Below are 25460 nucleotides of genomic sequence, written 5' to 3'. Positions count from 1 at the left end.
ATAAGAATCCGTACCGCGTTCGGTGAGTACACACGGCCCATTGTTAAGCTTGCGCTGCTGCTTTCACACCGCCGTACCTAACATCTAGCATAGGGACCACCACATCACCAACATCAGAAGATCTTTCCCGGAACGAGGTAGACGGGATATTTGGGTAAATCGTACCTTCACCCGAGGCTCCCTCTGATGTATCTCTCCAGCCTGCCACCCTCCCCGTGCCCTCTATCGCTCGCCAACAACTCAGGCTTTGTAATGCGGATGATCCCACGTTCCCCGTCAAGTCTTTGAAATCCTTCTCCTCTCTTTATTTAAAAAATTCTTGCCCGTATGATTTTAAAAGAATGATCGATATAATGCTTGAAAGAAAATATCAATGTAATTTATCGACAACTCAAGTCACGTGATATTTTATAAATAATATTTCTTTAACTAGCGAATATGAGATATGGAATATTATAACATTTTTCTACTACCAAGAAAAAAAATTTCTAGAAATTGCAACGTTAAGTAAGCACAAAATTGAACTGTTATTAGTGGAAAAAAAAACTTTTTTAGGCCACGTCTTGATAACATTTAGATAATTTCTTATACACGTAAATAATAACTATAGGCATAAAATTTCCTTATCTCTATACTGCAATTTAGTTTAAATTACATATAATTGCAGTTGAATACTTAGCGCAAATATATTATACATGTATTAAATGTGTTAATTAATTTTAGATTTTCTTCATTTTATCCAATTTACGATCGCTAATAGTTTATGCAATTACAATGCAATTGCTATTACACACAGATAATTTTGTGTATAATCAATAGATTATGATATAAAAATATCAATACAATCATTCTACCCTCATTTTTCCTAATTAATTGTATATTATAGATTCAAAGAAGCGTTGCTAAAGAATTTGTTTGTTGGCAAATACTTAGTTCCGTTTTAGTTTCGCAGGGCTCTAAAAGCTTTCTATGACGAAGAGGACAGATAGGGATACAGACGTTAAGCACCATTGACGAATTATCAAGCATCATACGCGCATCATCCCCGAAGCGTACGATCGTCCCCAAGTCACCAACTACTTTAAGTCGATAAAAACCGCGTCAATATTTGTTCGGCCAACAGGACCTGCATTACCTGTACTCTCAGCAGTCTCAATTTGATGTTCTTGCTTGGAAAAAATCTAGTTGCAGCATCAACTGCAGAGATGGCATCAGATACGGCCTGTGCTTTTGTCTTCAAGTGAAATGGTTTTGATCCCGGCAATGTGCAAGGTGTTTTTTTTATTTTTCCATTTCAGCTGTCGTCGATGTTTCACATCCTTCATATTCCGAGTGAGCGTCCAAATTTAACAACCACACGTACATATTATAATAAATACAACGTTTATTTATGAAAAGAAACAATCAATATAACGAACAATCAAATTGTACAGCAATGCTTCTGTTCTTTGAATCTTCAATATAAAACAGTACTGTACAATTTTTAAGCGAGTTCAATAGCCGTTATCTAAATAATATAAGAATCATTGTGTATGAAGATATTCTTAATTTTTGATAATTCAGCAGTGTTACAAATTTATATCTACTTCAATTTACCACTATAATTGTTGAAAATATTAAAAATAACAAAAAATATTAACGAACCGTAATTAAAATCATTGAAAATATTTTATAGTTAATTTTTTATAGAAAATATTTTATAGTTAATCGATAGTTAATTTTTTTTTTATTACTAAATTATTATTGTGTATTCGGAGAAATCATCGATACATTCGATTCTAACTATACGGGACAAGGATAATAAAGAAAATAGTGTAATTTTTATGATAATTTTTATACAGAAATACACATAACAAAGAAAAAATATGTGAAATTCTCAGGAGAGTCGTACAAATCGCATGGAAAGAACCGAAGAAATATAGAAAGAAATCAGCAGATTGCTTGTATGATTCCTACGCAAGTTGCGGCCACGGTGATTCCAGTAAAATCGGGAAAAAATGACTGAAAACCAAGGCATTCGTGGGGTTTCTCAAAATACATTCACCGCACCTTCTCATTGACGTAGGACGTGTATACATTATGGTTATAAATAGCCTGGTCGCGCGGGATTCCTGCGCACGCGAAAGGACCTTGCATATTACATGTGACGTAAATGAAATGCGTACGAGAAGAAGAAGATGTCGACAACGATAATTATGCAGTGAACAGCTCAACAATCGATCGGTACAATCGCGCCTCGTAAGCAACGAATCCGTAATGCATTAATCCCCACACGATGATCACCGACAACCAGATCTTGAAGACTATATCAATACAATAGATCCTGCAACAAATTAAACGTTATGTTTTAGTTATTTTTTTTTATTTTCAAGTGTCGTAATTACATTGATTGCGTGGGTTGCTTATTTATGATGGAGGAAATGCTGTTTTTCTACGTGATGACAATGACGTTGCAGGATTATGCTTTATAAATAAGCTTCGTCGTATTTACGCATCTGCAATTTCAATTTGTGTATAGATTCAAAAAAAAGTTGCGTGTTTCAGCAACTATAACTTTATTTCTGAGAATTTCAATTGCGTTCATGAAATCATCTAGCTAAACTGTGAGAATGATTATGACGTCATATTTGATGATGAAAACTAAACGGAATTATGATGGCATGCGTCAAGCTGACAATAACTTCTCTTTATGAATAAAATTTTCAATAGGAGTTTCTAATTCTTATAAAATCTACTCCTATTCTCTGCTCAAAAATTGGACTCAACGATTAAATATTCACGGAAATATTAAATGCAATTATGTTTACGTTCTTGTATTATGTAACTTAAGATAATTGGGAACTACATACAAGCATGGAACTTTTTCTCTAAAGACTCTTTAAATTTTATAGAGTTTAAATGCTTTAGAATCTTGAAAGAACTTTATAAGGCATTTGCAACGTGTATCATAAAATAAACCTCAATTACAAAATAAGATGTGAAAAAGATCTATCATTTGCTGATTCGAAAATCGTACCTCAATGATAATTCTCCACGGATCGACTCCGCAACATCGCGATCTTGTATTCCACTGATGCTCGTTATAAATAACTCCTAACGTACTACGAATAAAACAGCGTTTGTAGTAAAATAAAAATGAAGAGTCTCTACGGAAAACATTACTGCGAACCTCGAGAAAAACTGCGTAAACAGTAACAAGTGGCACGTTTGAATGCGAAACTTCAGACGTCTCAATTGTCCTCGTCACATTATTATTAAAGATGAAAATCATTGTCGACGCAACGATCGGCATGGTTGCTCCGTATCTCAGATTCTTGAGAACTCGCTGCGTGCGTGGCTAATCGACTATAATTGTCGCTAGAACGACTCATTTTTTTCTACAACTATGTGAACACCAGGAGAGCTCATTTATTAGCATCTAATCCTAATAATCATTAAAATTATGCGATCGCATCATATAATTTTTAGATTAACAACGAAGACACAAAGAATGAAGAGCTGAGATTATAACTTCGCTTCTAGAGTCCGTTGTGTTATTTCTGGCTATAAATGGATTACAATTTCCTCAATCTCAAAAAAGAAATTTAAACTTTTTTTCGGATGGTATTCATATCTTATCTGACGTCTCGCACACGTGTGTCCTCGTAAGCACAGATGATTTCCCTTTCCGAATGTACACGAAACGAATGCAGAAACGTACTGTATTTACGTCGTTCATCGAAAATTCGCTGACTCACGTGGCGCGTAAATGCTATTAGTGTCGAGAGCGGACACCGCGGATTAAAGTCCGGTTCAGTCCCGAGCTCGTTGATTTGTGTGCAAGAGAGAGGCAATTGAAGCGCAAAATGTCGCTTTTTATTGAGGCTTACGATTCGTTGCGGACTGCCGCTGCTACATATTTTGTTGTTTTTCGTACTTTTGCTAACATTGGATTTTATTTGGGTGTGACATTCGAAAGCAATATACAGCGTTTCATTGCTGAGATTACTCTGTATGAGTAGCACAGGCAATGAACGCGATGTCAATTCGCGCTTTTCATTGGATATATTAATTTCCGCGGAGTCTAATTTTAAACGCTTCAACAGCTCAGTTTGCATCGTTTATATATACATCGTGCAACAGTTTACATCTTCTCTTACAAATATTCTCAAACTAATTGTTGAGATTGCTTAATCAAATTGAGAATTTAACGTTTTTGCCTCAGGTAACATTCTCTTTATTAGTGAAAGGATTGCCAAGCGATATCTTCTGCAAAGTTGGACACAGTGGAAATGTTTAATAAGTCTTTCTTGTAACTTTAAAACTAATATTTCGTATCTCAAAAGTGACAATCAATCGACCTTATTTTCAATTTGTAAAATTAGTTCCAACTTGTTACTAATAAGAAAGAGTAAATCCATGTGTTCATGACATCGGTATTTCAACGCACCGCAAGAATCTCATCACCGACTAATTTCGCCAGTAAAATCTATCTAATGAAAAATTATGATGATCTCACCCCGAGGAAAAACCAATAGCCGATAAACCGCACAAGCAGCAAACCGACACTCGCAGATAGAACATTTCATTGGGTGTAGTCAATTAATCGTTGAGCCATACACTTCTTTTTTACTTTTTTGTCTTTTTCTCGCTCGATTTGAAAGGCCACCTGGCGCGTGCCAACAGCAGCAGCAGCAGCAGCAGCAGCAGCAGCAGCAGCAGCAGCAGCAGTAGCGGTAGCAGAACCGCCCCCACTCTTCAAACCACCTACGCGACCCAGTTGGCGCGATCGATCAAACGCTCAAACGCCACAGTGGGACATACCGACTTTTTTCTTTTTGTCTCTTTCTCTGCGTATACCCATATTCCACTACCTTCTTTCTCCCTCATCTGTAGAACAGTGTCCTGCCCAAGCGCCTGTCGTCCTTCGTTTCTTCAAAGCCACTGGCGGCTTCTTCAGTGAGTGACTGACTGACTTTATTGGCATTTTTTTTCCACGGCACTCTTGATTTTATTGCTTGATGCATTACCTAGTTTATTCGCTCTATGTCTTCTTTCATTATCGCGCTATCACGAAATCATCTTCTCATGATTTACTGCTGATTGTTTTTTGCTTTAACGCTTCGGGTAGAAGTAATATTTTTAGTTGTATAAATAGATTTTGAATACGAGAAATTCGTAATGAAATATGCAAATAAACGTGAATTCGATTGACGACGAGAAAGAAAAGATAAGAACTTCGTAATACGTTTGTCCCAAGTCACTGGTATAGAATGTCATTCAGAAAAATTCAAATTTTATGAAATGCATTTTTATATTAAATACATCAAGCAAAATACAAAATGCCAAGAAAACTTGAAAAATTAGCATTAAAATTACTTTTACATTTTGTTACATATCGAAAATATCGAGCTTTTTTGAAATTTCGTTTTAAATTGAATCCATCACATCCTTAAAGTAATCCATCAAAAAATGAAAAGAACGAAAGAAAAGGGATACTTGAAAAGCCCTCGGCAAATTTCTTTAATCTGGCGAAACGGCAAAACCAACAGCTGGAAAAGCTTCAAAAAGCAGAAAGAGAGAGAGAGAGAGAGAGAGAGAGAGAGAGAGAGAGAGAGAGAGAGAGAGAGAGAGAGAGAGAGAGAGTAGCTAAAACGATTACGAGGTGGCGGAGAATTACATTCGTTACGCCAACTGACTAAGAAGTTTATTTCACGTGAGAATCGGGTCAGTAGGGTCGTCGAGCCGCGACGCGACCACGTTTATTTTTCTGGCAAAGGGTGTATGTGTCTTTTATACGAATGGCAACAAAAAAAGTGTGTCGACTTACCGATCGTAGTGCACCCTGGCTTCCGGCAGCCTCCTCATGTCTTCCTTGAGTAAGTACTTTTTCGCGCCGATTATGCAGTTCCTACAAAAAAACGCATACAACAAAAAATATATATCAGAGCTCGTTCAACGATTCTCGCGTTTCCTCTCGCGTGGATGAATCTTTCTCCATTACATAAAATACCAAGTAAGCTTTTATGTAGAGTGTTAACATTTAAATAACAGAGGATTGAAATACAACGATTTTTTATTGCACTCGCAACTCGTTCTTGCAGGTACAGCTAATTTCGAATGCATTAAGGTTCTCTTTGTTTCGAAATGCTCTAAATAAACAAATGATCAGTAACTCCTGAAATAATCCTTACGTGACTAATATTTGTAACGTAAAAACTGAACTTTCAGATACTAACTCAAAATATTTGTGTATATCGAAGGTAGCCAATTCGAAGCCAAAGGCGGCGGCGTCGTCGGGCGGCAGATTTGTCACGAGATCGAACATTTTCTCATTCTTGAACTTCCACTCGTTCGTCAAAAAGTACTCGAGAGCACTGTTAGCCACGTAAACTTTGCGTTGCAGTTTCACCAACCTGCAGATACATCATAGCTTCTTTATCTTTTATATTCGTTTAAGCACTCTGCCTTTCCAACTTGATATATAAGATTATTGATACTTCTATGAGTGGTATATGGTATTATAATGTATCGATATCGATAAATTCTATTTTTTTATAGTTTCCTAATATATTAAGCAAGTGTTCAATAATTTTGCACTTTACAAAACCGTTTTATTTTATTTCGTTTCGTCATTTTCCTCGAGCTTATATACTATACTGTTAGGCAAACATTAGTGTTGTAAGTAGGTAAATTTATTATTCAAAGTTACCTGAAGTCCTGTCATTTTATAATCATCGAGTGTATTATTGCAAATGAAACAACAAAATTTTATGAGAAATCTTGTTTTAAGGATAAGTTATCTTTGATATCAGAACGCTCGAAAATAGGTAGTAAAGTTTGAATAAGTCATTCTTAAGTGTCATAATAAACTTACTAAAAATAATACTAGAAAGAAGGTCACGCGAATATGGCAAATTGTCAAATGTATAAAACATTTGAATGCCACTTTTATATTCAATCATTCTAAACTACGTTAGAAGTGACCTTCAACTTTCAATGGAAAATTTGGACGTCGAATAATGTTATTCTTTAATCGAATGTCGCTGATGTTTATAATATATTCTCTACGTTAAGTATCTTAAACTTTTATTGAAAAATATTGGGTTATTGGGTTATTTATCCCAAGGCCAGAAAAAAAATTACTTTCTTCAACATAGCGTTTGCCGTAAATTCATAAATTCTTTTCGACCAGTTGACCTTTGGACGTAGTTTTAGAAGGCTTGTATGCAAATCACTCACATAGGTTTCTTGCCTGCCATTTTGAGAATGAAGTCGATGACGTAGGCGGGTAGCAAATGAAGTATAAGGGTAAGCAAGTAGTAGATGAATTTAACTGAAGTGACAGTAGCTGATGGTTTCCAAATAATATTCTCTAGTGGAATTTTCTCGGTCAAGCGAATTCCCATCTCTGCAATTTCGGCCATGCTAATACTTTTAAGATCAGCCGAGGAACAATTATAAACGTGAATTTCTGGCTCTTTTGTGATCCTACAATCAAAATAAAAAAAAAACATAAAAAAGCTTATGAATGTTCATACGAAACAATAATAATAATTCTTGGATTAACTTTTATTTTACGCGTACAATAAATTCAACTTTCTATTTGCATGTAAAGGGCGCATTCGCGCACTTATAACAGACAATTCCTTTTTTTAATCGGGATGTGAATTTAAGCTGCGTGTGAAGTAAAAGTTTTATAATGAAAAGAACTTTTAATTGGGTGCTGCAGGAAGTTCCTTTTTCTTCAACCTGACGTAATACTTAATTGCCTGTTTTAATTGAAAATTTCAATTATCCATTCTTGTATGTACAAAAGACTTAAACAATCGAAAATGCACAGGCTTGTTCATTTCACGCCAACAAAAGTCAAGAATTTTCGCGATAGCACTTTGAAAATATGTTAAATTTTGCCTGTAGAGTGATGAAGATCGCACGTAAAGAAAAAGTCAGACCGTTTACAGTGTCTAAATAAAATTAAAAAAAGTATTTAGCTCATTAGCATCGGAAACCAAACCGCACATGGAAAAGTTGATCAATAAAAATTACGACCACCCTCACATGAGAAAGTAAAAAAAGAGTAAGAGGAGGAAAAAGGAATTACGTAGCAGTGCCGCGCTTCCAAGTGCTGACAATCATCGCTTTGATAGCCACGTCGACTGGCATGAAATCAGCAGAACTATGGGACGACAGGTAAGCTACCCTTAAGACACCCTTGCCGCCACCAACCATCAAACCTACTGGCCCATTGAAGTTGTCCAGCCAGCCTGGTACTGGCTCTTCCAGTGATGAGATAACTGAAACACATAGTAATGATTTATTCGAGCGTTTATTAACTTTAATTCTGACCATATTTGACGTGAGTTTTTATTGAACGATGAGACATAATAAGAATGGAGCTTATGAAATAGGAATAATTATATGCGTTTCATGAAATCTCTTTTCGCAAATATTCAAAGTGAAACTCCACGATAACGATAATAAATTTTTTTCTTCTTGACTGAACTTACCTATAGATGGTCTGAATACCACGATTGGTAATATACCGGCGTAGTCGGTGACTACACACTCAGCCAGTCGTTTTGTAAAGGTATATGTGTTTGGAAATCCTTCCATGAATCTAAAAAATATCAATGAAAATTTTATTTTATGTAGATATTTAAAAAATTTAGAATAACCCGGAGATGAATATACTTCGATAATAATTTGTATAAAGAACGGCTGAGCACATGAACTGCAAAAAAGAATTTGGCTAAAAATGTTTACATAGGTGAATCATAACAATGAAAGATCGAAGTAAATGCAAAAAGATATTTAACAAATGACAAATTAATTTTACGTTTCCATGGAAAATGAAATTCTAATTTCTCGTGCTGAGTTTTGATCTTACCTCAATATTTTAAACAGTTTATCAGTTATTTTCAATAAAATTAAAATCAACGATTTAAGAACCAAAACATCATCATGAAACTGAATTCTAAAATATATACGCGACAACTTACTTGGGCGTTAGAATTCTCAGAGTATGATCGTCGATAATTTCAGCAATTTTAATGACCCTTTTCCAGTTGACATCGTAAGGGTAGAGCTTCTCCTCAACTTCGTATTTGTCCGTGTGACTATATGTCGAACTCACGTGCATCAAAGACTATTTTTCTCATACAAATAAAAAGACAATGAACAAATCAGTAATTCTCAAAATTTGAGACTTGCAAATACACAGCGAAACTCTACATCAAAGTTTGATTACACGGAAGCCTTTCGCTTTTTCATATAACTGATTGATTCGCAAATTTTAACTACTTTTAGCGCTTTTTTACTTTTACTTTTTTATTTCTACCATCAATTAACTTGCAAATGGCCATTTATTATTTAGTACTAGATATAAAGTTTGAAGTATTTTACATACCTAATTTAATAAGAGTATCAACTCGTTAGCCCAAGACACAAAAATAAGATAGGTGTGATTTCGCCGCAACGATGCAAAAGACTTTTCTAAGACTAGTCATATGCGAAAGAAGCCAAAAAATATGAAGGCAAGCTTACCACCAACTTTTTCATGTTCGCAGCAAGTATGCAGACATCTCTGGTGGACCTGGTATTAATAAATACAGCCTCACGTAGCGGGTCATCAAAGCGTACACTGGCGGCTACGTGAAATATAATTGACACTTTGTTGATGAGGAATTGTCGCTCTACCGGAGGTAAGCCTAAACCTTCGGTTTTCACATCACCGCTTACTGGGATTAGTTTATTCAAATTCTCTGGCCGATGCTCACGTATCCTATCGAATAGCTGTAGGAGGGTTATTTATTTAAGATTAGAGATTTTTCTAAGTTGAAAATATTGCAGAGCCTTAACAATATCAAATGGTATTATGTTTGATCTTTAATCGGTATTTCAAAAAATAATAATAAAATATTTTTGACCAACAACCGCGTCAATTCAAGAAGTAAGTTTCTTGTACTTGGGAAGTCAATTTTTAAATTAATATGTAAAATCCAAGGTATGATATTGTAGAATATACTACAAAGTAATGAAAGCAAATTGAAGTTTTTATTCAAAATGATGAAGTAACACTTTGACACAACAATTACGTAAGTTTTCATGATTGGAGAACTTTGTTTTTTTTTTCATCCGAAATCCATCAACAAGCGGTCAAACAAACAAACGAATAATTTTAATCGAGTCATTCTTAATTTTTCCTCGCAATCTATCGAGCGAAAATCTCGTTCGCAAAATAGAAATATTTTCGCTTACAAGAATCTCTTGGTTTGGATATATATACGCACCGGCAAAGTCAGTATTTTTCTCAATCTGTCGTCGATAGGAATGTTCTTCTTGGGACGCATCAAGAGAAAGATTTCTTTGACGTCGGGACAAGACCAGAGGAGCTTCTCGATCAGCACTTTACCCATGAAACCCGTAGCCCCAGTTACGAAGATACTCCGCCCAGCAAAGAACGATGCTATTGGCCCCGACGAATCCATTTTTTCGACGCTCATCTACAACGCAATGCCTAACATTATAAATACTCTCTTTCTCTCTCTAAAAAAATCTCGCTTTTTTATAAAATCATTAATCACATTATTCATCAGTACATGCCTAAAAGTTAAATTCACTGATTTAACCAAAAATCTTACCTGATCGCGTGAGTTCATATTTCGAGCGTGAGCTAGCTAATATTTGCATCTTGCATATGCTCAGCTGATTTGTACATACACGTGTATCAGCGTACGAACACGTTGTGGATTGCATTTTTAGTGTCGAGCATTGTCTTAAAATAGTAACAAAATTTTTCCAAAACCCACAATCGTGTACGTAAACCGAGAGCGTGCGCGTATAACGATTTGAAAATCAAAATCGTAGATTTCACGAGCACGTCAGGTTTGCATTATTAACAAGAACGAGAACGTTTACGGGCATTGTCTATCTGACTCATTATTTTTCTGCTTAGCAAACGTTACGACATTTTGATTGATTATCACGTTTTTAATGACACTAAAGAGAAAATTCATAAATTTACCGTATACATAAATTAGTTTTTTTTATTGTGAAAACAATAATTTTTATCAATTTTTTAAATTTAGAAATTTTCAACTTGAAATAAGAATAGTGTTCTCAAAGTAACAATAATTCATTCTTAAATTAGGAAATATTACTTTTGAATTAAGAAATAATTTTGTATAAATTTATCTATCTTAAAATCAGATTAAGATTCTCATTAATGAAGTTTAGTAATTTTTTACTTAAAAATCGACGATATATTATCGTGCAAATAATAAAAACGGAATTTTCCTCCCGCGTTTGTTGCTTGTCAGTTCAATATTAGTGATGTGCTCGAGAAATTGAAATAAATCAGCGATAACTGAAAGAGTTAATTACTAATATAAAAAATAAAATTTAATTTTAAAAGAAATTTTACATAAATTACAGAACTTAAAAAATATTATATAAATGACAAAAATCGACATATTTTACGTAGTTAAATATTTTACATCAATGAGCAAAGAAACGTAATTTATTGAATAACAACTGTTATTGTTTCAGTTTACTATAATTTTATATGCCTATCATTTCAAAATAAAATACTTAAAGCAAGTATAAGCAACTCTTATGATAAGTACTGTTATTTTTAGAAAATGTTTGAAGCTTTCGGATCAGAAACAATAATTACTTAAATTTGCTTTGCATTTGTTTTAAAACTATTCTTATTTTAAGAATTCTTTTGTAGTGTACTCAAGTGACAACTTGAAATAATAAATGAGCTGATAACAATAAGCATTCCGTGCCATGCAGACAGAAAGTGCAAGGGGTTTTTATCAGAGAGAAATTAACGGACAGTTCGATTGATATAACTCAAAGGAGCAATCTGCATATTCAAGTAATGGGAAAGATTCGTGGGTTTAGATTTGCATATATGCGTGGCTCTCGAAATCACTTTGTATTTAGGTATGCAAAGACTATCGGGAAGCCTCGAAATTCATTTAACTGTAGGAAGCTATAAACGCAATACAGTCAAGTCATGCGATTGTCAACAAGCATTGAAGATCACAAAAACATTTCCGTCGACGTTTTAACATATACGTTTAATGGAGACGTATATTCAACTAGAAACAAAAATGACACCTGGCTATCCGACGATCAGGAAAAAATGCTCGGACATGGTTCACTGAGAAATCCTGTTACGAAATCGTCGCTCACTTGTTTTTGAAAAACTCACTGGCGTCGAGTAAAACAAAATCCACAACGTACCACTTTGAAAAACCGAAAAGCAAAGAGAAATCAAACAGGTCTGCGTGTCAGCGTTCCGAGAGGCTCCACGAACAGCGCCTTGCAGCCACCGAGAAAATGGTCTTTCAGCAACAGTATGCAAGCAACGACAATGACGACGATTGTGAGCGTGGCGAGCGCCCGCGACAGTTGCCACGCCAGCGCGAAGCTTTATGTTCGTGGGTTGGGTAAGGCGACGACTCTTTTCGTCGTCGGCGATCGCCACCTTGTCACTGACTGGAAAAAACGAGCGAAGAAGCGCGGGCCAGAAGCAGGAAGTTCGCGGAGCGCTCTCGGGTCAAAAGTGGAGAGCCTCATTAATTATTTATCCGCGGAGCAGACGCATTTGTGCACGGGCGATCGGGATTTTATGCGCGAGCGCAAGTTCAAAGAACTGTCGCGTGCGTGCGTGCGTGCGTGCGTGCGTGCTGCGTGCTGCGTGCTGCGTGCGAGGAGGAAAGCCTCGATAATGGTAATGATAATGACCGTTACGATAGCACGCCCAGGGTGAGAGCTCGATTAAACTTTGCGCAACTGCAGCGCCCTGCACGTGCCAAGCACCGACGCGCCGCTGTATTCATAAACGTTAACACCGACGGGGATAATGCGAGCGAACGCCAAAAGAGCTTAGATTAGCTTGCATCGGATTGCATGCCTCCAATGGATATGTTTGCTGCGCGCTGCAATTTTTTTTATCCACTCTTGGCTTTTCACACTGAGCCATGGTAATCGAAAATGAATCACCATGAGGTTTTCTTCAATAATGAGCACAATTTTAAAAAAAGATGTATTCATCGCTGTGTAGTAAACTTTTTCAAATCTTTGAGGAATAAGCGAATAGATGAGTTAGAAGAGGTCATTGATTATAGTACGTGTGAATTGATCACTTGCGAAAAATACTGAGTTAAGCATACATTTTTACGTAGCACGAACAGCAGGAGTGGAACAAACAATACCGCTGAGGCATTAATGCATCGCGTTACTCACGGATATTGTATGCTAGTGATTGATACATGCGCACGTGTATAACAAAGTCAATGTCAATGTCCGCCGAAATTGCTGTGTCGTGGGACTTTTCAAGCTCTATTATTTCAAATTGGTGTATACTTTAAACAGTTTTTCAATAGAAATTAGTTGCATCAGTCACGTACTATATGAAATGATTGATATACAGTTTTATAAACAAACCAATTGGAAATTTGCGAACAACTGGAAAAAGACGAATTCGACGGAAATAAACGCACACGTCATTGTTACAAAAGTTAGCATTAGCGTTTAAGTGAGATTAATTGCGCTGTTGCTCGGGAATAACGAAATGACTGAGCTCTTTATAACGCTAATTAGTTACTGTATATTATGTATGCCGTAATCAGAATTGCTAGCCGGTCTTTCAAATAACATACAATTTAAGCGTTTCTAAAGCTTCAATCGTGAAATAAGTTTGAAAATCTTTACTCTTTATTTTAGTACTTTTAAATGTTTCATGATTAGATAATCGCCAATCTGTAACAAATTTTTATTTGATCGCAATCTAAAAAATCTGTCAAAACCTAGATCTGGAAAGTGGTTCATTAAAAATCTTTCAAATTCTAATTTTTACAAGTCTATAAGCAGAAATTAATTTTCTTAGTAAAAAAATGAATTTCAAGATTTAACGAGCTAACATAATTGAATTTATAGCGTATATTACGTGTTATTCATGTTTCTTACTACACAAACTTTATTGCTTCAAGCTCTAGACACGCATATTTCGCAATTAAGAATTTTAGAAACAAGTGTAACAAATTTGGCTCAATCACAAGAAATTTGTTATTCGAAAAGAGGAAGCACATGTCAAATTACTACACTTTTTTCTTCTAAAAATTATCTGTTTTCATTAATTTATACGTGTGACCTCATCGCTCAAATTATGTCTTTATTTCGAACTCTTCTCCTAAACAAGAAAACTTTCATTTCTTTTATCCAAGACACAATTACAAAGTTAACATCGCGCAATATAAGGCCACGCGCTAATACTTAAAACCAACTTTATAAAGGATGATTCTCTATGCGCCTTGAGCGTATCTGATCCTATTACAAACTATAGAAGCGAAACAGTTGGTAGAAGTGCTAACTAGGGAACGAGCTCATTACCAAGTTCTCTTTCGGCCTGCTGCTGCTGCTGCTGCTGCTGCTGGCCCCGCCGATGAGGGATGAAGTAGACCTTTCCGTCGGGTTTCGTTCGACGTCAGCTAGTCGTCAAGGCCGCCGCGCCGTCACATAGTTTTGATTATCCTCGTTAATTTTCGCCTGCGGCGTTAAATCATTCATGCGTCCTCACTGGAGGTTCAACGAAAGAGAACTGATCGTTGCTGCCTAACATGCCAAAATTGCAGTAAGCATCTATTCAATACTTTTGCTATTGCAATCAGGTCAATTTTTTATGTTTTTGTCAATTTCGCTATGTTTTTGCATATACCGCCCCTGATGCTGCTGCTCCTGGTATGGGTCAAAGCGAAATTCAACAAGGGTATATTCAGCTCATTAGCTTTGTTTGATTAAGTAGAAGTGTTAGATTCGTTGTTAGAGATCTTTGATCGTCATCGTCAACAAATTTGTTTTTTGTATCAGAAATCATTATTCCAAATTACAAATATTTGATTGAAGTATACTTATCCTTTTCAGTTTCTAGATTTTATTAATTAAATTTGTCCAATTTATATTATCTATATATCAGTTATCTCAATGTTTTCAGTCTAGTAAGTATATATCAGGAGACATCCACACAAGAAAAACAAACGAAGACTTTACAAGCAATATTCGAATTGCCTGACAATAATCCATACAAAAATATCACAACTTTTTGACTAAATAAACAAACAATATAAAATCTTCATTAACGTTCAACCTAGTATTTAGATCATTCTCTTTCAAAAAGGTATTAGGTATTTAATCAGTCGAACATCGAACATCAGTCTCGAACAGTCGCCCTTAAAGGCAAGAGAGGGAACAAGTTTTTCTAACCTTAGTCACGAGAAAAGAAAAGCAAAAACGATCGATCTTCGTGCAGTCTACGGAGGAAATTGCGATTAACCTCTATCTCATCGTCGTCTTGGGAGATGCTAAGTGATGGACGAGGACGACTCCTCGGTAACTACATACTCGACGACCTCGACGTTGAGGAAGAGCAGAAAGACACGCAAGCAAGATAAGGCAGCAAGCCTAAAAGGAAACGACGACGAAGATGACGAGTACGAAACTTATGAAGAGTATGTGCCATGGACTCAAGAAGCACAGACGAATGGTGATACTGGCGTCGTTGTTGGTGGATTCACGGCAAAAATACAACAATTGAAGGAGATCATTGTATTTTTTCTTTTACTATTCGATCTTTCTTGTTTGGAGATTTATGTTATAAGTACATCTTTATTATTCTGCAGTATAGAGTGAATTTGAACATTTCTTTCATTTTCTTGAGCGTACTTGATATACATATGTCATGATTTATGATGAGATGAGATAAAGAAGGAAATATTCCATGTCTCATATAATTTATTTTTACGAGGTCTCTTTAGATACAAAAGTTTATTAAACAAGTTCATTAAATTGTGAATGAAATATAAGGAAACTATTTAGAAAAAATTTGTTTACTTTATCGTGGCCACGGAAAGGCTTGTTTAATACTGATAATAACATAGAAAGCGAATGCAACAGAGAGAAATGTTCGAAAGGCAGATACTTACACAAGGAATGTTCAATTAAGTTGCCATGTTGCGGCAATGGAAACCCGGGTAAAAAAAAAGAGAGAAGAACTGGAGCATTCATCATGAGAAAATTGTTTAATTTAGTGTAGAAGCTTCGTACTTATTCTCATTTCTTTCTTACCTTTGACTCTCGTTGTAAGCTCGATTATCCTAAAATGAGAGTATCACTCTTGACATTCTTAGTAATGAGCTAACTTTTACCTCTACCCAAGCAAACTTATTAAAAGTTTGCAATATATTGCAGATTTTTTCAGTTGTTCCACTCGTCGCATTATAAAATTTATTCTAAAAAGCCTACTTGTTTTTATGAAAAATAATTTATCAGATTATGTTAGAAATATATAGGTTTATACGATGTGTACGCACGATATACATCTCACAAACAATGCCATGAAACTTATGACGCTCTAATAGTAGAGTGCGTTATGAATAACTAACAATATTACAAATATTTGAGATTAAAAAAGAACATTACCTAGCTTTTCCGAAATATAATAAACGTCTATTCATATAGTTATATGAAGGCATTTCGCGAAATACTTTTATGAAATAGCCAAAAGTTTCTTGCGGCTCGCGCCTTATGAGTTTAGTAATGAGGAAAAAGAATCGTAGTATATCATAATTCATAATTGTGAACTAAGCTTTCTCAATGAAAACCACTACTTGATATGTTATAGATCCTAGAAAAATAAGACATATTTTATTTATCTGCAGAAATATACTTTGAAGGGGTGAAATCTGCCATCAAAGTCTACCCTCAAAAATAAATTTTGCAATTAATCTCAATTTCGAATTGATATTTTACAATGAAATATATTTCATTTCACTTCTCATCTAAATGCGGAACTAGCGCATGCAGTTACGACCGTAAGAGATGCCACCTATATTTTTTTATTGATAATTCTACCATTTTTATGCTTATTTTTATGGAAAAAATTCTAACGGAGCTAAAAATAATTGGAAAAAATATTTTTAGGGGTGGTATTTGCATTTTAAAAGTGTTTCGAAAAATAATCTTGAACAGGTGAACTTTATTATCGTAATCGACCCATGCTAATATTTTTTCCGGTGTTACTTATGTTTTTTTTGTTGTATTAAAATTTTTTTTTCGCAAATATAGGCACAAAAATAGTAGAATTGTCAATGAAAAGAATAAGGGTTTCATTCTTTACGGTTGGAACTGCATGCACTAGTTTCGCATTTAGATGACAAGTGAAATGAAATGTACTTCATTGTAAAATATGAATTAGACCTTGAGATAAATTGCAAAATTCATTTTTAAGGATGGACTTTGACGACGAATTTCAGCCCATCAAAGTGAAGTCGGTTTGAGGGGGTCGGTAGTTTTCTTGTCAGTTGAATGCTCCTATGATACCAAAAGAAACGTTTTTGCCTCGTTTTCATTATAATTTTTTTCGCCCATACAGTTTCGTAATACATCGTCGATCCAATTTAGGAGCTGCTAAGTCCTGCAGGAAACAAAAAAAAGAAGAGGGGTAAGAAGGACACAATGTCGAAAACGGAGAAACAAGGCGGAGCAACCGCAGACGCCACAGCTGAGCTTGAGCTTGACAAGTGAGTGTAGAATTATAACATTGCGATAAAGCCACTTGAGACGCAAGACGGGGCTGGCTGTCGAAAATTTTGCTGCGGTACTCGCGCAATCGCCTACGCACGTTTGTCATTGTCCACGTCACGCCAAAATTGGCTTTGATGTGAGGAATTCTCGTGGCTTTCCGTCGGAGGTGTGCGCGCTGTTGTGTGGCGTGTAATTAAGTCGAGAAATTTCGCTTACGCGCGCTCCGGTTTACACGTTGTGTATAATCCTCGTGCGTGAGTATTTTTGGTTCGCTTCGTTGAAGCTGTTTATTCCCGCTAAAACATACTCAATTAAAATGATATCCGCATTTATGCAAATTATAAAACTGTTATTACGATATATTTAGTTGAGACTAAGATCGCGGCAAATGTAAACAAAGCGCTATCTCCATTATTCCCGTCTTGATTCCAAACAAGATTTGCTTTCCTTTCAAAGGTCCATCTAAAAATAATTTTACGGCTGGTATAAAGCGCAGTATTCCCGCTCACCTCATAAGCCGAACGTACTCAAATATAGAAAAGATAATAAAAGTCGCATCGAAATAACTTGATTGCCATGCGGTGATTATTTACATGATGTCAGTCGCACTCTAGCGTCAAGCATACCGCACTCGGTCATCGTCGTTGTCGTCTGGCTGGTGATCATTAACTCAGGCGGAACCCGAAAAAACAAAGAAGCCTTCGCGCGTCTGGAGCGTGGACTTTACACCTCGCTCTCGACGCAATCAGCCGAGACAGACGTACATATTGTGAGGCTGCGTAAAGCTCGTAAGGCCGCTGCCATGCGCGGTAGTGGTTTGCATATAGCGTTATAAACAGCGCAACTCGCAGGTTCATTAACCGACGAGGAAGCGTATACGGAGGAGCCGTCCGCGTCGTCCGAAAATACTTATTGCGCGACGTGGAGGATTTCCACAACAATTCACCTCGTCCGTCATCGGCGCACACTATAAATGTCCTACACCCACTTGAATCTACAGACACGTGTGCATGTACCAAGTTCTCTAGCGCGCGCGCACACACATGTTACTACCTTTCTCTCTCTCTCTCTCTCTCTCTCTCTCTCTCTCTCTCTCTCTCTCTCTCTCTCTCTCTCTCTCTCTCTCTCTCTTTCTCTCTCTCTCTCTCTGGCTTTCAGTATTTACACCTGGCAAACCTTTGGCTGCTATCCAACGAATCAGACGCAACTTTAACCCTTCTCCGTTTTAACCAGCCTCACCCCCATCATCCCCTGCATTTTACGCGAAATTTATAGCGCTAAGATTTTCGCGTGCGCGCTAGTTGCCAGTTTACGCTCGGCTTTTTCACTCTTCGCACTCCCGCGAGAACTCTAGAATTAATCGCATTAACTTTTCCTTGTTTTTCTGGATCTACTACGTTCGCGCGTGTTATTTATAAGGGTATGTAAATTGAAATGTTTTCCGAGAATTAAAAGTTATCCGCAGCAAGTCGTTAGATTTTCGGTGTATTTTTCAAGGGAGATAAGTCGCCGCTCGAAATTCAGAGGCAATTTAGAAGCTTTGAAAGAAAGCAGCAAACATGTTATCGGCTGTCAGCGAGTTTCTCGACAAAATAAAATTTTTCACGAGCTACGTCGATACGCCAGCCGTGGCGGAAAAAGTGAAAAAAATCGATGATCGGTATACAGAGGCTGTACACTCCAGAGTAATATCTTTCCCCTTGAGCCAATTATAAATCGTCCCTTCTTTGTTTGTCGCTAGAACTCGACTGGTCCAAGAGCTGCAAGATGAAATCGAGCAGGAGACTTTTAATACCGAGCAAAAAGTCAAGTTGGAGGAGAAGCAGATGCAATTACGCCGAGTGCAGCTCGAAAAAACATGGCGCAAAGTCAGCGAACGACGTAAAGCTTTCATGGATTACACCTTGAAGTGCCTCGAGGAGGAAGACGTGCGTAAATATACAGAGCTCTGACACAAATGGCAAGTAAAACGAGCGAGTGTGAGTTCATTTGCAGTGGTTACGCTACATGTCCTGCGACGGTCTACCGGATCCAGCTGCCCTTCCGGAGCTCAATGCTTTTCTCTTCTTGTGGTCTCTCGAGGATGACCATGCTAGCATGAAGACTCTTCCCAGACAGTGTGAAGTCGTTATTTATGTAAGTTGCCGCGAGAAAATAAACGAAAGCGCACAGGGGAAGTAATGTGACTCTTGTGCATTTTTGGTGCGTTGCAGCTCATTAGAAAATTGGACAAGATTATTCAGTTCTCCATTAAGGCGGCGCCGGCGTATATTCAAGATTGTAAACACGTACGTGTGGTTAGAAATGATGTACTATCATCTATTCATAGCCTACGGGTAAATTTGTCATATTCCAACTAGTTTGAAGGCATAATTGGTTGCGTTTAGAGTCACACAAAGTGTTACTGAGTACTCATTACACAGTGCTATAATTTTCAAAATAGAAATGCTACAAAAAGAAATTAACTGTTTGAGTTGAAGCGATGAAATCGTAGAAAATGAAAAAAAAAGTACACATGCCCAATAATAAGACCTTTAATTATATATGCAAATAAAATTTCTCAAGGACGTCAATTGAAACATGTTCAATTGACGTCAATCGTGTACTCTATTCAACGCATCTGTTGATCCAGAAAAATCAGTCATTTTATTGATTTATTCATACGATGAGAATTACTACTTTATCTTAATTTTCACGTAAATCTGAGTTCATTTCATTACTATATGTCGTTTTGAAAAGAAAAGTTTTGCAACGATTAATCCAAAAATACAACGACACACTTAGATACGACAAACATTCCGCGACAAGCTGCAGCAGTGGGTAGACATGGCCAGCTACAGTCTGCTGCGTCAAATCGATAGAGACACAATAAGAGTTGATTTAAAAAACGCAAAATACGTGCAGCAATTAACACCACTTGTCTGCTGTTTCTGGGCTTTTATACGGCTACCTATCAGCATAAAACAAGTATCTGAAAAAGACAAGTAAGTGCCGAGGAGAAAAAACACTTAATTTGTCTTTCAATTCAATGTGATTACAGTCTTTCTCCTGCAGGAAGCCGATTGAAGTGGATTTCGAGGAGGTCGGTCTTACGATAAAGATGCCGCTCGATCTCGACTGTTATTGTACAGCAATTCGTGTACTGTGGCTTAGTTACGACCATTATTCTGATCTGTCCCATACGTCGGTACAACCTCAAGTGCCTGAGAAATTACGCATGGATATGGGTATGTTTTCTTTTGGCCTGTTTAATATACTCTGCTACATTTGCTTCGGAATTACATTAGCTTGCGAGAATTTTTTTTTCAAATAAGCCTTGTGCTGCTGAGATTGATAAGATAGCAATTATAAACACACTGAAAAGTGTCATGAATTTTCTGTAAAGTTATATTTTTGAAACGTCTGTTTAGACGGCTGACAAACCATTCGGAACTGAATGTCAGTTGAGATCAACTAATTTTCCGAAAAATTAAGCTGCACATTCCTGGCGCGATTAAGTATCTAAATGTTTCTGAGCCTTTTCATAGTTCGTAAAGAGAGTCGTTTCTGAATAATTGATCCGTTCAAAGAGGCACGAAGACAATGCATTTCATAATGAAAATAAAATAGATTTTCTAACTGGAGCCGCCAATTTCATTTGCAATATAGATCTACAACAGTTTTGTGAACGCGAGCATGGGAGGCTCAAAGAGCTTCGCGAATCACAACGTGAGAGCCGTCAGCAGCGACTGGAGGAAAAGCGCGCGATGATCGAGCGTATTTTAAACCCGCCTGTCGTCGTGGAGAAAAGCAAGCACGATCGCAAAGGTAAAAAAGGCGGTCACTCGAAAGGCAAGCCGGACCATGAGACAGAGCACATAGTGGCACCACCGCCACAACTGGAGTCACCCGAAGAAATAGTATTCAGAGAAGAAAGTGAGCGAGAGCGAGCGACATTTTGGAGCATCTTGAGCAGTTGTAATCTTGCTTCCGCAGGTGAGATCATGAAGGAAACGTGGAAAGCACTAGGAACTCTCTGCAGTAAGAAGAAGAAAGAAATAAACCTACGCAAATACACGATGTTAGGTGGACTGTATCGCATAGACTTGATCCGCCAGCCACCCCAGCCAAAAGACATGCGACGCAACATCTTCCTCACGACTTGTAAGTGTGTATTGAATTTCTTAGTCACGATCTCTCTTTGGGACTTCATTGTCCATCGGTGATAATAAAGAAAGAAAACATCGCCATGTTGATTTAGCCGATATCAAAGATTGCGATAAGATATACGTGTAGACGATTAATCACACGATACATGGTTTATGAATTTGTCAATATTTCATCAAACGAGGAAAAAAATCAGCAGTAGATAGCAATAGATAATAGTAGAGGTGTGTCAATAACCCAAGTGTGCGCGCGCGCGCGCGCGTGTGTGTGTGTGTGTATGTATGTATGTATGCATGTGCGCGCGTGTGCTGTTGTTCCTGCTAATTACAGTGCAGCTGCCGAAAGAGTTAGAATTCGTGGAATTCACGCGACCTTACAAGGCACCGCCCGCAGCTCCGGAGAACGAACGTACCCCGGAAGTCATCGAGACTGAGATGAAAGCACTTGAAGCTGCTATGGAGAAACTTGCACTCGTCACTCTCAAGTACTTAAGCCCATCTTTTTCCTTTCACTCTCTTTACGCTACTTTCACCCGATATCAGCTGATGACAGACAGCCAAAACCCCTGTATATACAATTTTGCGGATATTTAGTTCCCTTTCGCCATGTGAAAATTATAGCTCTACCGAAGGCATTGTCATTTGATTTATGAACCTTTTCAAAGGAATCTAATGCCCGCAATGCTTTGCAAATCAAACAAATGTGCTAGTAGAATAGAGCTCAGAACGTCAGACGAGTAACTACGCGCGCATTCATTCCGTACGAAAGGGCAAATAACCGCGAATCCGCACCTTTGGCCGTTAAGCATCATGAAACATGAGATCCGCATTAGTCGCACACGTGTACGTGCAGGTTGCCGGAATCAGTAATGTGGTTCGAGCCACCGTTGGTCGCGCACTGGTTGCCCGACGAAGGTATCTGGTCAACCGAGGACATTCACGACATCAAGTATAACGAAGAGAAGCAGACCATCACCTTCCGCACCGGTAGACTCGGTATTCACGGTCTAGCGGGTTGCCGCTTCATCAACTTGCCCTTCCAGAGCTGGGAGCTCAAGCCTGAATCGGCTAAGAGTAGCGGCGGTGGCGGTGTGTTGCTTACCATTAGTGGAGCTATCATTCAGTTGGAATTCCTCGTCAGGGTTAGTTGTCGCATACATTCTACAAGTAGTATTTTTCGATAAACCAACACGACATTCTTTTTACTTTCATTTATCAAGGTAGCTTCTTCAGCGACGAAAATAATTCTAGCTATTATTTTCTAGGAAGATCTTGTTTGTTTACATTCCGTGGTAGGCGGTGCACCAGCTCTAAAAGCATTGACCCACAACTTCATGACACTCCAAGCGCTCACTCTAGTAAGTTTTCACGAGTGCAAGAATATTTACTGAAAAGCATTTCACGAAATAATGTCCATTAGACATTAAGAGCAGCAGGCTGCGATATATTTCCCGATGAAGATTCAATCCACCACGTTAAAAGCGTTCGAAAGCATCCGGTTGTTAGTAGGCATTTAGAAGCGTGCATGGGTCTATTGTCTACGACTTATGTATTTGCCTGGTCACGCTGGAATAATCAACGCGGATCGCGAGAGATCGCAGTGCAAATCAAAGAAATCCACGGCTGCATTGCTAAAGAGGTAAGCATTCTCTTATTTATAGCTACGCCTATTCTGGAAGTTGTCTCGTGCGCGTCATCTGCTCTTGTCTCGAAAATCCTCGCTCCCAGCAACTACAATATTTAATTAGAAAACAAGTATTAGATGGAAATTCAAATTACTTTTTTATCCATGCGCTATTTACAGACGTGAAATACGTCATATCTTTTTTCCTGTACATTCCAAGCAATTAATTTCCAAATAAGACTTTTTTTCGGATAATATATGTCGTTATCAATAAAGTCAGCATGTGAATATCCGGAGTTTTTATTCTTCGAGTACTATAATAAATCTTGATAAATCTTTCTTATTGATTCAAAAGATAAACTTAGTTATGTGAATGAGTAATCTATTCAGTTATCTTGCTCTGATTAGCAAACGATCAAATAGTTTAAATGTTTTTCATCTTTCACCAACGCTATTGATAACGTGTGTCTTATTTAATTGAAAGACAGACATCGGTGAATTTTCAATCCGGTTTCAAAACAATTCTAGGTGCTGAAATTGCTCCTCATGGCATACCTTGGCGTGCAATAGACTACATACATTGGATAAATTTAACTTACCCTGATAAAATGTCCAGCACTTTTGAATTTTTTATTTTTAAAATAAATAATATAATTATAGTATGGTTTTCCACATTCTATTCTATTAAACATTCACAAAAAATGTAGTATTTTTAAAAAATATAAAATATAGTATATTATATAAATATAGTAAATATAAAAAAATATAAAATATAAAACTTCAAATTGAAATTTTTCATATCTTCATATTTTTAGAGTTATTGAACTGACTAGGCAACATTTTTAATTTTATTTGTCTACTTCACGTTTAAAGATTTTTACCATATCCGTAAAAGAATACCTAAAATAATTTTTTATCGTGAAAAGTAAACATTTTTAAGCTTCATCTTAATCTTTATTTTTGAAGGAATAAGAAGGAGAAGAAAATTGTATTTATCTGTAATTAGTTTGTATTGAATATTGCACCCTAAATTATATATACTAAAAAATAATATGAGTAACTGCCCGAGTTCCAGTAATTTCGAAAAGACCGAATTAAAATCACATAATTAATTTCTTTTAAAATACTCTCTTTTTTCAGAGGTCCAACGCAATACTATTAGTGACACCTTTTCGTACGATGGTTGTAAATTGTTCAGAAGTCAGCTCTGAATACTCGGGAGAACCATCTGAAGAGCACGACAAAGTAAGTAATAAAACAAAAAACTAAATAAATGAATTATATAGGTAGAAAAATGAAAGAAAGAACACTTATCTTCTTTAAGTTTTATGCGGACGTTTATCATTATGCTCTTCACAACGCTGGAATAAAAAGCCGGCTTGCTATGAAAAATGTCTCTTACAAACTATCCACTACGATAACGAATCTCTTGCGAGCTACCAACATCATAAATATGTCCGCGTAAGATTGGTTACTGAAAAATTCATATACTTCTATAAATTGTAAGACTGTTGTTCAGAAAAGGATAAAAAAATAAAGAGGAATTGTATGTTTTGTTATAACTATTGTAAATTTATTATAATATTGTTATTAGTATTTTACAATATAACTTCATGGTCCTAGCCATATTTTTTTTCTTCATTTGTATGTTAACCGCAAATCTCGTGTTCCATAGACAAAAAATACACAGAAATCTTGGTTCGTTAAAAATCAACTTACATATGCATCATCGTCATTATCATCATCGTCCAATTATCACGTCAGTTATAGCTCATTCGTTATCATTTAAAATTTGCAATTGCCGTGCAATCATATTACAATTAATAATCAAACTACCATGGGAAAATCTAACTAGCTTCATCTGCGTCCATGTATAATATAATATAAACTAAACATGAAAAACGAACATTAGTTTGTAGCTTATACTTAAAATTTGAAAATTTAATATTCTGCCAACATCATGAGAGCACAGTCGCACGTGTTACTTTTTTTCGTATTTCGTTTAAATTTTTTTTATTATTATTTCTTCGTTAGCTCATACGTGATTTCAAGTTCGGCCGCCGTGAATGAATCGACGCACTAATCACCGTTTGAAGACTACAATGAGTTATACAAGT

The 25460-nt window shown here is 36.6% G+C and overlaps 2 protein-coding genes across 8 annotated transcripts; one reads left to right on the top strand and one right to left on the bottom strand.

Moving 5' to 3' along the window:
• Positions 1-1827: 1827 nt before the first annotated feature.
• LOC131670688 (putative fatty acyl-CoA reductase CG5065) lies at positions 1828-14495 on the bottom strand. Of its 3 annotated transcripts, none has more exons than XM_058946506.1 (10): positions 14386-14495; positions 10272-10484; positions 9526-9774; positions 8982-9127; positions 8490-8599; positions 8084-8276; positions 7222-7470; positions 6219-6395; positions 5810-5890; positions 1828-2323 (listed from the first exon to the last, which is right to left on the bottom strand). In XM_058946506.1, the coding sequence occupies exons 2-10, from the start codon at positions 10482-10484 to the stop codon at positions 2194-2196; spliced, it is 1548 nt and encodes a 515-aa protein (XP_058802489.1). In that variant the 5' UTR covers positions 14386-14495; the 3' UTR covers positions 1828-2193. The 3 variants fall into 3 exon arrangements, with proteins under 3 accessions (XP_058802489.1, XP_058802487.1, XP_058802488.1); XM_058946504.1 differs by lacking the exon at positions 14386-14495 and adding an exon at positions 12235-13543; XM_058946505.1 differs by lacking the exon at positions 14386-14495 and adding an exon at positions 12109-12185.
• LOC131670687 (dynein axonemal intermediate chain 7-like) lies at positions 4286-24879 on the top strand. 5 transcript variants are annotated; one of them, XM_058946500.1, is made up of 17 exons: positions 4286-4573; positions 4666-4938; positions 9549-9683; positions 17423-17570; positions 19316-19502; positions 19570-19710; positions 19788-19862; positions 20359-20558; positions 20629-20801; positions 21223-21489; positions 21550-21717; positions 22051-22204; positions 22573-22861; positions 22985-23077; positions 23140-23358; positions 24484-24588; positions 24668-24879. In XM_058946500.1, exons 4-17 carry the CDS (start codon positions 17506-17508, stop codon positions 24806-24808), a joined length of 2277 nt encoding a protein of 758 aa, XP_058802483.1. In that variant the 5' UTR covers positions 4286-4573; positions 4666-4938; positions 9549-9683; positions 17423-17505; the 3' UTR covers positions 24809-24879. The 5 variants fall into 5 exon arrangements, with proteins under 5 accessions (XP_058802483.1, XP_058802485.1, XP_058802484.1 ...); XM_058946502.1 differs by having other exon boundaries at positions 4504-4792; positions 4876-4938; XM_058946501.1 differs by having other exon boundaries at positions 4504-4938; positions 17452-17570.
• Positions 24880-25460: the final 581 nt, after the last annotated feature.

This window comes from Phymastichus coffea, unplaced genomic scaffold, assembly GCF_024137745.1.
Source record: "Phymastichus coffea isolate CEN01 unplaced genomic scaffold, Cenicafe_Pcof_1.1 PCOF00113, whole genome shotgun sequence".
Classification (NCBI taxonomy): domain Eukaryota; kingdom Metazoa; phylum Arthropoda; class Insecta; order Hymenoptera; family Eulophidae; genus Phymastichus; species Phymastichus coffea.
Note: the sequence above shows the minus strand (reverse complement) of the source record. Positions and strands in the feature narration are given on the sequence as shown.